This window comes from Bufo gargarizans, chromosome 6 (genome assembly GCF_014858855.1).
Source record: "Bufo gargarizans isolate SCDJY-AF-19 chromosome 6, ASM1485885v1, whole genome shotgun sequence".
NCBI classification, from domain to species: domain Eukaryota; kingdom Metazoa; phylum Chordata; class Amphibia; order Anura; family Bufonidae; genus Bufo; species Bufo gargarizans.
Window position 1 is genome coordinate 299093886 of NC_058085.1, and position 17293 is coordinate 299111178.

The 17293-nt window shown below is 42.6% G+C and overlaps 1 protein-coding gene across 1 annotated transcript in view; it reads left to right on the forward strand.

Moving 5' to 3' along the window:
• Positions 1-17071, forward strand: part of IPMK (inositol polyphosphate multikinase) — a 54168-nt gene extending 37097 nt beyond the window's left edge. Inside the window, exons 5-6 of the mRNA XM_044296117.1 lie at positions 6249-6330; positions 13486-17071. Coding sequence (XP_044152052.1) covers positions 6249-6330; positions 13486-14120 — 717 coding nt within the window. The 3' untranslated portion in view covers positions 14121-17071. The remainder of the gene's footprint in view (positions 1-6248; positions 6331-13485) is intronic.
• The last annotated feature ends 222 nt before the right edge of the window (positions 17072-17293 follow it).

Consider the following 17293-nt stretch of genomic DNA (forward strand, 5'->3'; position numbering starts at 1 on the left):
TTCAGTGCTTAATACGAAATGAATGGGAGGCCTTTTTTTTTTTTTTTTTTTTTTTTTAATTACAGCTGATTTAAAGGCGGAAATCAGTGTCTGTACCGCAATCGGGACCAAAAACTCCATGTGAACTAGCCCTTAGTGTAAGGAAATGTGAGTTTTAAGTGTGTGTGAAAAAGCTGTGTATGCAGAAGAGGTGTGTGTGGTAATAAAATATATATATATATATATATATATATATATATATATATATATATATATATATATATATATATATATATATATATTTTTTTCACATGTATCCAAAGACAACCACTCAATGCAGTCTTTATCAAGGATGCTTGATAAAGACTGCATTGAGTGGTTGAAACGTTGCAGAGGGGTCAATAAAGGGTCCACCTTTTTCACTTTATTGGAGTGCTGCCTCATCTTTGAATACATATTTTCTTACATTGACTGCTGAGCCTGCAGTTTGGAGGAGTTTGCACCCGTGGTCTATTGGACTAGTGCTGCTTTTTTTTTTTTTTTTTTTTTTTTTTTTTTGAGGCAACCTCAGTTTTCCATCAACTGTCCAGTTTTATTGCCAGCGGGTGGTACATAAAATACACATAAACAAAATTCTATGCCTGTCTGGCTCTAACTATAACCTTATTGTTTGTACCACCTGCTATACTCAGACTCCAAGCAGTTCTGTCCCCATGCAGAGACGTGTCTCCATTCTCAGCCTTATATCAGGCTAGCACACCTGAGTAGTGATTACCTGACAGCCTAAAACCCGGAATGTCCGGATGGAGTGGGTGCACACCCTTCTCTCCCCACTCCAGCAACACAGGCTCTAAAAACCGGGGATTTATTTATTTTTCAAACCCGCATTGCAGAAAGCTCTATGTAGACCTCTGCTGAACCTCTCCATTGTTGCTTTTTAAATGACAGAAGTGAGGAACCTTGGGCATGCATAGACCACGTCCACTACTTCTCCAGACACTGTCACATATCCTTCCCCCCCCCCCCCCGTTTCAGACCTGGGGCTGGAACACCTCTGGACGTCAGACAATGTACCCGTGACAAGGCATCTGCATTTCCCATTTGGGTCCGTGGCCTGTGCTGTACCAGGGAGTCCGGTACAGTTACCTCTGGCAACAAGGGGCTTCCCAGAGCACCGCTGCTTTGGCAGGTAGGAGGTGTCAGCATCAAGGGATAGTCCATCTTCCCACGGTTTAATAAGATTGACGTGGTATACTTGCTCAGGCTTCCTCTTACCTGGTTGACGGATTTTATAGTTTATTTCAAACCCGAATTGCAGAGAGCTCTGCGTAGACCTCTGCTGAACATTTCGCTGGTTGCGTTTTAAATGACAGAAGTGAGGAACCTTGGGCACACACAGACCCGTCCACTACTTCTCCAGACACTCTGTCACAATATTTTTTATTTTTCTCTAATTTTATTATATTTCTTTCTCATCTGCAGCCGATCTGTGCGTGTGTACTAGTGTTGAGCGGAGTGAGCTTTGGATGCTTAATCCGAAGTCGCTTCATTCAAAACTTCGGAATAATGCTGTACGGAGATCCATCTCCGTACAGTATTAGAATGTATGGGCTCCGATGAGCCGAAGTTAGTTATTCACGAAGTCCCGTGTGACTTTGTTGAATAACTTCGGTAGTTGATTTTTAAAGTGCAAAACCAGTTTAAAACTTGAAACTGAACTCTGCTTTGGTTCTGAGTGCACGCATGACTTTGAGTAACTTAATTCAGCTCAACTCTAGTGTGTACCCCACTGCTGTGTGCGTATATAATATAAGTACTTCAAAGCTGGGTATGTATTGGTATTGAGAGTGAGAAAAATAAAAAAACAACATAGCAGAACAAGCATGGCGGCACAGTACAGAGCAATGACAGGAGGCACGTGTACTTGGATAGAGGTACCTTTTTAATGAGATGATCACATGCACCATGGCCGTTAGTTACAATTTGGGATGAGCGAATCGACTTCGGATGAACCATTCAAAGTCGATTCGCATAAAACTTAGTTTCAATACTGTACAGAGTGAGCGCTTCATACAGTATTAGAATGTATTGGCTCTGATGAGCTGCAGTTATTATATTGCGAGATAATAACTTCAGAAATTGATTTATACTGTAAAAAACTATTTCCCGAACTCGGGTTTGTTTCCAAGTTAAAGGGAACCTGTCACCGCGATTTTGTTTATAGAGCCAAGGACATGGGTTGCTAGATGGCCGCTAGCACATCCGCAATACCCAGTCCCCATAGCTCTGTGTGCTTTTATTGTGTAAAAAAGCAGATTTGATACATATGCAAATGAACCATGAGATGAGTCCTGTCCCTGACTCATCTCGCGTACAGGACTCATTTGTATATGTATCAAATCAGTTCTGGTTTTTTTACACAATAAAAGCACACAGAGCTATGGGGACTGGGTATTGCGGATGTGCTAAGCGGCCATCTAGCAACCCATGTCCTCAGCTCTATACACAAATTAACCCCCTCTACGCTAGACCCATAAGTTAATGCCCTTGATTTCATGAAACCACCAGAGAAGGTTTAACAAGTAGAAAATGTATTCCTTATAATTTTTTCCTAAGGATGTCTTATAGTCTGTTTCTCCATAAACTGCATAACACATTTCCGCTTTGCCTGGCGGTGAGTTAGGTTAAACTCCTCTGATGCAGCTTATCGACCATTATCCCTCGCACAAAGCTTGTACACCTACTGTTCTAAATCCCCATTTTAGCATTGGAACACAGTCAAACATAATAAGCCTGCGGGGAACTAATTTTCTTTGGAGAAGAATTTCACAAGATCCTTAGGATGAGTCACCTGTTGTCCGGGCGCTGTTTATCTAGGAAGTTGACTTTAATTCTGCGATGTGTAAAAATGAAGTCTGACGGCCAAAAAGGGGCTCGTCTTGGTGCAGATTAGCGTGACCTTTTTGGCAGGGGTTTGTCGGGATACAAATGGCATGAAATAATAAATGCAGCTTGTATCTGTCCTGTGTTTGAGTAATTGGGCATGAAGCGTGAGGACAAGTGGGCAGAAGGGTACATGGCTCATAAGTGCCCCCCACCCTTGGTACGTAAAGGTTCTAGTGAAGAATTGCTTCAAAATTCGGTTGAGGCTCGCATCTCATGTAGATTCTCTAGTAATCAAAGTTTATGCAACTTTGTTTTCTTTAAAACTACCGTAGTTTGTAGCAGTCGGGGGAAACAACGTTGTAAAATGTTCCCCCTTCCTTTCATCCACTTTCAATTTGATGGACACATCTTGTCCAAAGGGGTTGTCCTTAATTCAGAGGGTTGGCTTAGCTGTTGCCTAGCGCCACATAGTGTGTGGGGGGGGGTTTGAGTTCCTTTGTGTCAGAACTAGGCTGGAAGTATGGATGAACCAAGTGCTTGTTGCAGGACATCAGGCCACCTATGCGACACAGTAAGGGGACATTGATAAAGACTGGCGTACCCATATGCCAGGCTTGATATCCCTGCGCTCGTGCAGATTGCTCTTAATAAATAGGACTCATCTCTGCCCTGTCGTGTGCCAGAAGCTAGGGCCCCCCTATATATTTATGAACAGTGTTGGATGAAACCACTATTTTTGACGGGAATGGTTTACAATTGGGGGGCGCATTCTTGACTCTTCTCCAACAGATAATTTAGAGCTTATTTTGTATTTTAGCAGGTCGCCACTAATTGACCACCCATTCATGTTTTGGTTATGCAGTAGCCGCTAGAGGGAGCTTTCGGCCGATGCATTTGAATGAGTCTCTTTACTTCAGTCAGAGCTGTATTAATCTGCATCCAGTGAGCTCCCTCTAGTGGCTGATGCTGGACATCATGATTATGGTTGTACCAATAGTATGGTGGTTCTGTTCATTCTAGACACACTGGCTACATGTCATGGTATTTGTGTTCGCTGTAGCAGTGTTGTGTACAGTATGATGGAACTGGTTGTGTAGATTATGGCCTAATGTACCTACTGTTTAGTGACTGCACTTATTCATAATAAGGGCACAGAGTGTCTGTGTGGCATGTATTTCTGTGTGCATATCCACTATGATCTCCCTCTCATGATGGGATCCAACGTAACTTCTCTGTATGGCGGTGTTAGAGTGGCGGGAAGTCTGAAGAATGAGTAATTGTTTCTTTATTTTACACAATTTCCTTCTCTTAGCAAATATATATATATTTTTTTTTAATCTGTGACAGCTCCCTCAAGAATGTCAACACCTGGGCTCTGTAGTCGAGCCATGGCATGAAGGCTATTTACTTACTGACATTCCGCAGCCCTTTACAGGCATTATCATCACTTGCTGTCCCCAATAGAGCTCACAATCTAAGGTCCCTATCAGTATGTCTTTGCTTGGGTTTCCTGCCACACTCCAAACACGGGGAGAACATACAAATTCCATGGAGATGTCCTCAGTCAGATCTGAACCTAGGACTCCAGCGCTGCAAGGCACCAGTGCTCACCGCTGAGCTTTCGTGCTGAGAACTAGGAGTATGAATGTATGTAGCCGTGCCCCTAATGTAAATCCTGACCCCATAATAGAAGGATTAATGCGAGGCCTTGGCACTGTTCACCCATAATTTGCTCTGCGGGTCTGCACCACGTAGATGTAGCCCTTTGGCATCTAATTGGAGAGGGGGCTTTACATGTAGGGCTAGACGGCTTCACGCTGCACAGATTATGTCGGCGTCTCAAGTTTTTGATCAGGAGGGAAGGCGTAAGATTCTGTGATAGCGGGGGACGCATAAGCTTGGATAAACATGACGGCATTAAGAGCCATCGCAGCCTTTTAATAAGGCATACGCCCTATGAATACTATCAAGCGCTTGGACGTGAGAAGGAGACGCTCAGATTTTAGTTTGAGATAAAACCTGAAAAACCTTTTGCAGTTCAACTGGAATTTCCACTTTAAAGTGATGCAAGCAAAATGTTCTCCATAAGGATTGGTTTTCTATCTGCCACAGCAGGTATTTTATTTATTTTTTTTACAAACTTTGCAATCCATAGAGGAATAGGGCAGGGTGTTGAGTAGCTTGTTTGTCACCCAACAGACTCGTTTACGGAGATGTATCGGATGTGGTGGGGTCAGAATGAGTTTCTAAGTGCTTCCTTGTAGTCTGCAGTCATTGCATACCGGATCTGCAGGTTGGAGAGCAGGTTCCTGAAATGCAAATCTATTATATATATCTTTTTTTCTTTTAAGGCATTATCCAAGTTATTTCACAAATTCAGGTGCAACTGCATTTGCTATAAAATAATTAAATGGCATATACTTGCCCATTTCACCCACCGTTCCAATCCTCTCCGTCAGACTGTGCTTGTTCGGCTGCAGCAACAATGCCCCCATATACTCCACAGGACTGCTGCAGCCAGTTACTGGCCTCAGCAGTCAGGTGGCATATTCAGCTGAGGCCACTGATTGGCCAGTTAGATGACATCATGGCTGCAGAAACGGGAAGAAAGGAAGAGGCGGGTATAATATAAGTGAGCATATGTTATCATCACACAATGCTTTCCCAAACTTTAAAAATAAACAAGTAGTCATTCAAAGTAGTGCACCTCCAGTGATGTCATGTATGTCCCCCGCCAGAAATGTAAATGTAAAGTAGACAGAAGTAGTCGGGGAAGGCGCGTTTCTGGCACTGGGGTACAGTGTACAGTGCTGGAAGCCTCTCTTGCAAAGCTCCTTTTAATAATGCTACTGTACCTAATGCCAACAGTGCTCATATAGTGCCGTTTTTGCATTTTCTTCCCCACTTACGATGCCCCCTCTACAGTGTTGTAACGTCACACCCACAGTACAGTACCCCCCCCCCCCCCCATATCATCAACCGCAAACATAGTTAAAAGAAGACTGCCATCTTTAATAGTGCAATAGGTATTCAGTTAAGTACCGGTAAGTTTGACAGATTCTGTGCCATACATCTGAACAGTAGGTGGCAGTGTTGCCCTGAGTATGTGCCTTCTGCATCCTGTGCCCCTGGGCTGTTGTATGAAAATTTGAATTCTCTTCCCTAATACCAGATTCTGTTTTGGTGTATGGGGTTTATTTATTTTTGTTTAATAAAATAATCCAAATGTATTGATGGGTTTCATATGTTGCTAGAACAAACTGTCTCTTTGTCATGGTGGAAAATATGTACAGCGTAATGCTTTTTGTCTTTGACATAGTTATTGAGTGCAGATGTCCTAATTTTGTATTCCCCCCCCCCCCCCCCTTGTGTTGTAATAATAGGTCTACCACATGGATTCAGACAGCTTTGAGACTCAAAACCAGCACTATGGACGAAGCCTGACGAAAGGCACAATAAAACATGGTGAGTATCTTGTAAGTTTAGATTGGAAGGCATGCTGCATTCTATGTACTTAAAAGACATTCATTGTGCAGACTCTTTCTCTCCAAAAAGCTCCTGGGAATTTCTACACTTATTGTTACTCTGTTAGGCCCCTTTCAGATGGGCGAGATTTCCGCGCTGGTGCGATGCGTGAGGAGGTGCAGATGAGCAGTGATGTTCACGCATTGCACTGTGACGTAGTCGGCGCAGTGAGGAAGCCGGCACCAGGAGCGCGTCCTTCACTCACTGCGCCTGTGCCGAATACAGAAGTGGACGGCGCAGGCGCGGGATTTAGTCAGCGATGCTGCGAACTCGGTCACACAAGAGGAGCGGGGCGGGATAAATGGTTAGACTAGGTACTGAATCAACGCCCACATAGCACCTAGAGGCTCATTAGCATATTGTAAAAGTGTGTTTTTAGGAGAACGGCCGCAGGGACAAATGTAAAAAGACTGTTATGTACTGCTGACATTAGCACATCGTCAGTCAGCTACATAACAAAAATTCTGATGGTAGAAACCCTTTAACCCCTTAAGGACATAGGGCGTACCGGTACGCCCTATTTCCCGAGTCCTTAAGGACCAAGGGCGTACCGGTACGTCCTAACTTAAAATCTTAATTCCGGCGCCGCTGGGGTTAATCGGAACGGGATTTCGGCTGAAATCATTCAGCCGGCATCCCGTAACAACGCAGGGGGGGGTCATTTGACCCCCCCCCCGTATCGGCGATCGCAGAAAACCGCAGGTCAATTCAGACCTGCGGTTTGCTGCGCTTTTTGCCGTTTCTGATCCCCGCGGTCCCTGACCGCGGGGATCAGAAACTTCAGAGTGCCCGAAATCAATATTGTTAACCCCCCCCTGCACCCCTGCACGATTTGATGGCGGCGGGTGGTGCAGGGGGGGTGTCGCATGCAGTGGGGGCGTTGCGGGAGGCGGGCGGTGCGGCAGGCGGGATCGCGATCCCCCGCCCGCCTCCCATTGCATAATCGTTGGTGTACAGTGGGTATACCAGGGTGCCAGCACATTGCTGGCACCCTGGTATAAACGGCTGACATCGTTGATGCGATGTCAGCCGTTTAACCCTTTCCATACAGCGGTCCGTACGGACCGCTGTATGGAAAAGGTTAACAGTAAGAGGGAGCTCCCTCCCTCTCCGATCGGGGGGCTGCTGTGCCTTTGCAGCCCCCCGATGGGAGAAGGAGAGAGCCCCCAGACAGCCCCCCCAGAACCCCGTCCTTACCCTTCCCCGTCTGCGAAGTTCTGACCATAACTGAGCAGACGGGGAAGGTTCCCATGGCAACAGGACGCCTGATCAGGCGTCCTGCTGTCCATGGTGCTGAACAGATCTGTGCTGAAAGCATAGACCTGTTCAGTGTAAGTAAAATACAGTGCAGAAACCTATATAGGTTCTGTTCTGTATTTTACAGACATCAGACCCACTGGATCTTCAAGAACCAAGTGGGTCTGGGTCAAAAAAATCAAATAAAAAGTGAAAAAAGTTAAGATAAAAAAAAAAAACATTTATCACTGAATAAAAATTAAAAAAATAAAATACACTACACATATTAGGTATCGCCGCGTCCGTAACGACCTGATCTATAAAATGGTCATGTTACTTTCCCCGCACAGTGAACGCCATAAAAATAAAAAAATAAAAACTATGAGAAAATTGAAATTTTGCCCACCTTACTTCCCAAAAAAGGTAATAAGTGATCAAAAAAGTCGCATGTACGCCAAAATAGTACCAATCAAACCGTCATCTCATCCCGCAAAAAATGAGACCCTACTCAAGATAATCGCCCAAAAACTGAAAAAACTATGGCTCTTAGACTATGGAAACACTAAAACATGATTTTTTTTGGTTTCAAAAATAAAATCATTGTGTAAAATGTACATAAATAAAAATAAAGTATACATATTAGGTATCGCCGCGTCCGTATCGACCGGCTCTATATAAATATCACATGACCTAACCCCTCAGGTGACCACCGTAAAAAAAAAAAAAAAAAAAAAAAACTGTGTAAAAAAAGCAATTTTTTGCCATCTTACGTCACAAAAAGTGTAATAGCAAGCGATCAAAAAGTCATATGCACCCCAAAATAGTGCCAATCAAACTGTCATCTCACCCCGCAAAAAATTAGACCCTACTCAAGATAATCACCCAAAAACTGAAAAAACTATGGCTCTTAGACTATGGAGACACTAAACAATTTTTTGGTTTTCAAAATGAAGTTATTGTATAAAACTTACATAAATAAAAAAATTTTATACATATTAGGTATCGCCGCGTCCGTGACAACCTGCTCTATAAAATTACCACGTGATCTAACCTGTCAGATGAATGTTGTAAATAACAAAAAAAAAAAACATGCCAAAAAAGCTATTTCTTGTTACCTTGCCGCACAAAAAGTGTAATATAGAGCAACCAAAAATCATATGTACCCTAAACTAGTACCAACAATACTGCCACCCTATTCCGTACTTTCTAAAATGGGGTCACTTTTTTTGGAGTTTCTACTCTAGGGGTGCATCAGGGGGGCTTCAAATGGGACATGGTGTCAAAAAACCAGTCCAGCAAAATCTGCCTTCCAAAAACCGTATGGCATTCCTTTTCTTCTGCACCCTGCCGTGTGCCCGTACAGTAGTTTAGGACCACATATGGGGTGTTTCTGTAAACTACAGAATCAGGGCCATAAATAATGAGTTTTGTTTGGCTGTTAACCCTTGCTTTGTTACAGGAAAAAAAATATTAAAATGGAAAATCTGCCAAAAAAGTGAAATTTTGAAATTGTATCTCTATTTTCCATTGAATCTTGTGCAACACCTAAAGGGTTAACAAAGTTTGTAAAATCAGTTTTGAATACCTTGAGGGGTGTAGTTTCTTAGATGGGGTCACTTTTATGGAGTTTCTACTCTAGGGGGGCATCAGGGGGGCTCCAAATGGGACATGGTGTCAAAAAACCAGTCCAGCAAAATCTGCCTTCCAAAAACCGTATGGCATTCCTTTCCTTCTGCGCCCTGCCGTGTGCCCGTACAGTAGTTTACGACCACATATGGGGTGTTTCTGTAAACTACAGAATCAGGGCCATAAATAATGAGTTTTGTTTGGCTGTTAACCCTTGCTTTGTTACTGGAAAAAAAATATTAAAATGGAAAATCTGCCAAAAAAGTGAAATTTTGAAATTATATCTCTATTTTCCATTGAATCTTGTGCAACACCTAAAGGGTTAACAAAGTTTGTAAAATCAGTTTTGAATACCTTGAGGGGTGTAGTTTCTTAGATGGGGTCACTTTTATGGAGTTTCTACTCTAGGGGTGCATCAGGGGGGCTTCAAATGGGACATGGTGTCAAAAAAACTGTCCAGCACAATCTGGCTTCCAAAAACCATACGGCGCACCTTTCACTCTACGCCCCGCTGTGTGGCCGTACAGTAGTTTATGGCCACATATGGGGTGTTTCTGTAAACAGTAGAGTCAGGGCAATAAAGATAGTCTTGTTTGGCTGTTAACCCTTGCTTTGTTAGTGGAAAAAATGGGTTAAAATGGAAAATTAGGCAAAAAAATGAAATTCTCAAATTTCATCCCCATTTGCCAATAACTCTTGTGCAACACCTAAAGGGTTAACGGAGTTTGTAAAATCAGTTTTGAATACCTTGAGGGGTGTAGTTTCTTAGATGGGGTCACTTTTATGGAGTTTCTACTCTAGGGGTGCATCAGGGGGCTTCAAATGGGACATGGTGTCAAAAAAACTGTCCAGCAAAATCTGGCTTCCAAAAACCATACGGCGCACCTTTCACTCTACGCCCCGCTGTGTGGCCGTACAGTAGTTTATGGCCACATATGGGGTGTTTCTGTAAACAGCAGAGTCAGGGCAATAAAGATACAGTCTTGTTTGGCTGTTAACCCTTGCTTTGTTAGTGGAAAAAATGGGTTAAAATGGAAAATTAGGCAAAAAAATGAAATTCTCAAATTTCATCCCCATTTGCCAATAACTCTTGTGCAACACCTAAAGGGTTAACGGAGTTTGTAAAATCAGTTTTGAATACCTTGAGGGGTGTAGTTTATAGAATGGGGTCATTTTTGGGCGGTTTCTATTATGTAAGCCTCGCAAAGTGACTTCAGAGCTGTAGTGGTCCCTAAAAATTGGGTTTTTGTAAATTTCTGAAAAATTTCAAGATTTGCTTCTAAACTTCTAAGCCTTGTAACATCCCCAAAAAATAAAATATCATTCCCAAAATAATTCAAACATGAAGTAGACATATGGGGAATGTTAAGTCATCACAATTTTTTGGGGTATTACTATGTATTACAGAAGTAGAGAAACTGAAACTTTGAAATTTGCTAATTTTTCCAAATTTTTGGTAAATTAGGTATTTTATTATGCAAAAAAATTAATTTTTTTGACTTTTTTTTTACTAGTATCATGAAGTACAATATGTGACGAAAAAACAATCTCAGAATGGCCTGGATAAGTCAAAGCGTTTTAAAGTTATCAGCACTTAAAGTGACACTGGTCAGATTTGCAAAAAATGGCCTGGTCCTTAAGGTGAAAATGAGCCCGGTCCTTAAGGGGTTAAGTGAACTGTGCTCAGCTACAATACCAAGCACAACCACTATGCAATGCATGGCAAAGTGCCTGGTAAGCTGTGAGGAGTCTGTGCTCACTGGAGCGCCTCTTCAAACAGATGATAGGCGGGAGTGCCAGAACTTATACCCCCTCACCGATCTGATATTGATGAACTATCTGGAGTGTAGGCCATCAGTATCAAATTCCCGGATAACCCCTTTAAAAAAAAAAACAAAAAAACGAGGGGTCATCTTTAACCTTTTCCCTTCTGGGGAGCACAGCATCAGGACGCTATCAAGTAAAAATATATCAATTACATACTTACTCTGATCTGCTCACTTTTTGGTAGCTGACTGACAGATTTCCTTTAACACCTTTGCACCCTTATGGACATGTACGTTACATGTGCAGGAGGAGCTGAGTCTGCTTCATACACGGTGGGTGCCGACAATGTTACACAACTGACACCCACCTGCTGCGGCCCGGATCAGGCCTTATTACACCCTGTCTCTGCCAGTAAAATCACCATGCACTGCAATTGGGGTTAGAAACCGTGCACACTATTCATACAGGCCTTCTAGCTTGTCGCCTGCTTCATTGGATACTGCACCTATTTGGACTAGGTTGTTACTAAATTTGGTTTATGAGATCTGATATTCTATACCCTACATTTGGTGGTTCTCCAACATCATTTAGCTCACAGCTGGCTGATCTAGTATATTGATTTATGGCACTATATTTATCTCATGTGCATAGCTGCCATTATTTGGAGACCTTACACCAACACTACCACTATAAACACCCATTAGGGTGACTGCCTTATTACTTTAAAATGACTGATTACTCCAGTGTTTTGATATGCTCACAATATACTGTATTCTCGACTGTACGTTATACCTCTCATTTTAGAATACAGTATATTGTGAGCAAATCAAAACGCTGGAGTAATCAATCATTTTAAAGTAATAAGGCAGTCACCCTAATGGGTGTTTATAGTTATAGTGTTGGTGTAAGGTCTCCAAATAATGGCAGCTATGCATATGAGATATAAATATAGTGCCATAAATTATCATAATGATTACAACGTATATGAGAAATAAATATAGTTCCATAAATCAATATACTAGATCAGCCAGCTGTGAGCTAAATGATGTTGGAGAACCACCAAATGTAAGGTATAGAATATCAGATCTCATAAACCAATTTAGTAACAACCTAGTCCAAATAGGTGCAGTATCCAATGAAGCAGGCGACAAGCTAGAAGGCCTGTAAGAAACCGTGCACACTATTCAAAGTATTAAGCGCAGGCTGAGTGATCGCAGTATCCTGCTGCAGAGACTAAGACCAGGCGCAGTGCGCCACACACAGGGACACAAAATGGACTAGGTGTAGGTGCTGCCGCAGTATTCTTCTCTGCCGGCTCTAGATTGCTAAGTTCCGGCGCAAGCACAGTGAGAATCATCGGCGCGTACAGAAGGTAAGTCCGGGTGCCAAACCCCACTGTGTAGCGGGTCATAAGGCCACTCCTACTCGCGGGTGACTAGGGAGCCCGTCATAGAGTACCCTATAGGTATACATGTTGTAGCTAAGTAGGCACTTGTATACCTAGGTTGGATTGGCTCCCATCTCCACAGCTAGTGAGAAGGTAGCCTATAAATCTCTCATATCTGCGTTTGTCATTCAAGTCTACCCACTACCCCTGATGAAGCCAGATTAGCTGGCAAAACATGTTGGGGGGGGGGGGGGGGGGCAGAATTTTGGTTTAAATTTGCTGTACTCCACCGGTGCGAGCCTGAAATCTGTGCGATTGGTGCTTAACATTCAGTGTGAACAGGTTTTGATCCACAACTCGCGCCCCAATTGTGGGGGCCTATTAGCAATCAGGCAGAGCGCAATACCTGACCTAACATAGCAGGGACTTGGGAAGGGCAGTGCGGGTTTGTGCACCCCCACCTGCGTTCACACACGTATACCAGTCCTCAGGAGCACCCTGTGGGGTATAGTCCGTTTTAATCTTTCAGTTAGCGCACATGTGTTTACCCTTATCACTTGTTTTAATAAAGAAGTAAAAGTTACGTTTTAGTGTCTGGGACAAGAGTGGTCAGTAGCCGTTCAGGCAGAAGTGTTTGTTACCACTAGCCCGGCGCTGTGGACACACGGTGAACTAGCTTATGCAGAGTCTGCCTGTAGTGTTGGTCGTGGTGGCCGCTGGTTGATAGGACCGGTCTCGTAACCCACCATCAGTGGACATTTTGACACCGCAATGCCAGGCTGGAAGTAGGAGACTATGCAAATTGGAAACATTGGATATGGGCAAATATGGTTGACTAACAGTCTGTCACTAGCTGCCTTTTATGTGCTGTTCCCACATGAGCTACAGCATATTATATGTATGTTGCTGTGTTGTGTACTGCATGAGAAGGTCTGGACTGTAGGATAGATCATGAATGGAAAAAGAGCCATGTTTCATTTACTTTTATCTTTTTTAAATTAATTTGCCTTGCTCTGTCAATGGGGGATTACAATGACATGTCTGGTTTCTCCTTATAAATTTTTTTTTTTTTTTTGCAGGTCTATCAAAATTCTTCAACAATGGCTGTTATTTGAGGAAGGATGCTGTGTCTGCTTGCCTCCAGATAGTGCAGAACATTCTGCACTGGTTTGAGAATCAGAACATCCTTCACTTTTATGCAAGCTCCTTGCTTTTTGTTTATGATGGTTATAGTCCACAACCGACCCCAACAGTTGATGGAAAAGTCCACGAGAAGCACGTTGCTACCCCCCCAGAGCTGCGTACAGATGACGAGTTGACCGAGTGCAATAATAACATCAGCAGGTTGAGCTCCATGGAGAATGGTAAGAACGAGATGCTGGTGGAGAAGAAACGGTCTAGAATTTATGCAGCAAACAAAAAGACATGTCCTAAAAGACTGCACAGTGAAGCCTTTATGGAAGGAGAGATTTTAGGTGAAGACAGAACCCGGAAAAATCAAAATAACGTTCCACAGGAGCATCTGAATGGTAACCTTCTAACGAAACTGGAAAATGTAATTTGCCAGGTTTCTCCAGACCTGAGGGATAGCAAACAAGTTGATGTGAGGATGATTGATTTTGCTCATGTCTTTCCAAGTGAAGGAAAAGACCTTGGCTATATCTATGGATTAAAGAACTTAATATCTGTCTTGCAGAGTATTTTAAATGAATAATTGGTATATAATTCGGATTGGGAGCCAATGACCAGATAATCAAGAACATACCTTCAAGAATATTTGCACTTGTAATTGTGGTAACCTTTTTTTTTTCCCCCTTTTTTTTTTTTTTTTTATTGTGATTTCTTCGTTCTAAGCTGTGTTTTTTTTTTTTTTTTTTTTTTTTTTTTTCTTCTTTATCTTGGTGGAAGGGGTTTACCTTTTATATAATATTACTCAGGAAAATTGAAGTGATATGTAGGCATTTGGGAAGTTTGCGGTTGGCAAGCAGATGGCATAACGTTCTTCTCTGGATTTTGGAGGATAAAGAGTAAGGGAAGGTTATGGTGCGATGGCGAGACAGCTGCTTTTTTTGACATAGATTCTGGTCAATTTTAAATTTGGGACCACTCTTTCAAGACCATACGAGCAGTGTCCATGTGAAAGAAACCGGCCTTCATACAAAGGTCACTAGGATGTTCTTATCTTGGAGAGGAATATTACATGGAAGATCACAATATTCCGAACTAACCTACATCCGTTTTGATATTGAGCCATTGAACCCTACAAGTTTAACCCCTAATTGTTTACAAAGATTAAAACTGGAAATCCATATGGTAGATAGATATATCTGTATATGTATGTAAATGTAAGTTATTTAGATTTCTACAGGAAGTAACCACCATTTTGGAAGTTGTACCAGAGTCTGATTATGAATGTTTGTCCTTATTAACCTGGCTTAGGAATTTGACTAATGGCTTGATAGGGAGACAGACAATGTTTTTTTTTATGCTGGATCAACTCTTGAATACTGATTCACCCTTCAAAGTGGAAGCAGTTAGTAATCAGTAGCTAAGCTGAAGTTGGCCATACACTTTAGAGAGATGTTGGTCAATGGTTATCCCTCCAGACCTTGGCTCTGCCAAGCGTTCATGTCTTCTGAAGGGGGGGGGGGGAGGAGAGAGTAAGCCAGTGCCAGTAGTACTTGGAGGGCACGGAGGAGCAGCTTGGCATCAAACGTGGTGTAAATGTGGGAAATGAAATGCATCGCTCGTGAGTTCATGTGGTGTATTTTGCTATTAATTAGCATTTTCCACCAATTAGTGTGTTTCATCTGAAATCATTGTAAACCGCAGAAGCCGTATACATGGCCTTTTACACCTTTTTCCAGCGTGACGCTTTTTTGCTGTGCTTTTCCCTATTCCAATATAAACGTATTCTCTGAAAGATGAGAAAAACTCTGCTGTGTCCATAGAATATTTAATCGGACAGTATGAACAATCTCATTTCTAGACCTCTCGTACAGTTTGCTGCTTGGTCATGGAACAAGACCTCTACCTCTCAAAGGAAGGGAACCCTAACATTGTATTGCTGCTCTGTTTTCCTTGAATCTGCAATTCATAGGTTTGAATTTTTAAATTTTTTATTTTTTTTTCCATTCGGTATTTCCTTTTGCTTTTTGTTCAATTTAGATGTGTATCTTAATGGGAACCTGTCACATTGAACATGTGTTGGAGCAGGAGGAGCTGAGCAGATTTATTTCTAATTTTGTGGGAAAAGATTCAGGGGTTATCTGATATCTAAAATATCCCACCCCCAATGCCCGGACCCCTTGTATAGATTATACTTACCTGCTCAAGGGGGGGCTCATGCAGGGATCTGGAGCAATGTGGGTGCTGGGGAGCAGGTAAGTATAATGTATATAAAGGTCCCGGGCATGGTCTCCAAAATTGAATGAAAAGACTAAAAAACAATTAATGCTTCTATAACGTTTAATCGAGGTCCATTTAAATAGTACATTATGATCAGAGGACAGGGGTATACATAGAAGAGAAATGTGCTCTAGGCAATGATGAAAGTGGGCTCCCTTTTTGGGGCTTATTGACCCACCAAACCCCCTAAATGGAGGGTCCATGATCCCTGGCTGGTTCACACATCCTGGTGGAGGGTGGACAAATGTATAGCTTCTCACCACCCATGAAAAGAGAAGGGGGTAATGCCGATCCCTCCTCTCTTGGGGCTCTGTAGCAGTTGCTTGATCTGTGTTTATGGGACGTTTTTCCCTTGGACTAGTAATTAAGTTTGTGCCCCCCATGTTAAATGTATGTGCGGAATCAATTGTGATTTGCGGCCGATCAGTGCTATTCATCTCCTTACACATTTTTAGATTCCCCCTTGCTGCCATTTTTGGATAGTTTCAGAGCAGACTATTTTTGGGAAGGAAGCGTTCTTTCCAGACAATCCCCTGCTCGTCAGTGAAGGAGACCTCTGCATTTGCATGCAGCGGTCTCCTCCACAGTATGGGCAGGAGGGATCGCTATTGTCATACAGAATCATTGTTTGCCGGCAGCAGAGGCTGTTTAGACATCACTATCTGCTGGTGACCACACCACATATCCTATTACCCTGTGAACGAGGATAATTGGCGGCACCTTTACACTGGCAGATAATCGCTAAGGAGCACTTGTACAAACGCTCTTTAGTGATGATCTGCCCAAACATCAGGCAGTGTAAAGGGGCCTTAATTCAAGGAGCCTTTCTGATTTCCATCTGCAAAACATGTCCAGATGGTGTCTAGGCAGGGCCTTGTTCCATTTGAATGAACAAATAATTTTTGGATGGAAATCTGACACGGGCCAATGGATGTCTGATTTGCGCCATTTACTTTAATGGGCACTTGTACTGTCTGGGTGCAGTCAGGACAGAACTGGGTTGGAAAATACTGTCTCGTGAATCAGGCCTTAAAGGGTTCAGCTTCAATGACGTGTACCCTTTTTAGGTCCTGCCTCCTTTAATATTCATTATATTCCACTTGCATTACCCCCCCCCCCCCCAGGTGGTGTGGTGTAAATGTTGACCATATTTTTATCGTATGTGTCTTTGACGTTGCAAACCTTTTTAAAGGGAACCTGTCACTGGGATTTTGTGTATAGAGCTGAGGACATGGGTTGCTAGATGGCCGCTAGCACATCCGCAATACCCAGTCCCCATAGCTCTGTGCGCTTTTATTGTGTATAAAAAAAAAAAAAACATTTGATACATATGCAAATTAACCTGAGATGAGTCCTGTCAGGGACAGGACTCATCTCGGGTTCATTTGCATATGTATCAAATCGTTTTTTTTATACAATAAAAGCACACAGAGCTATGGGGACTGGGTATTGCAGATGTGCTAGAAACCAATGTCCTCA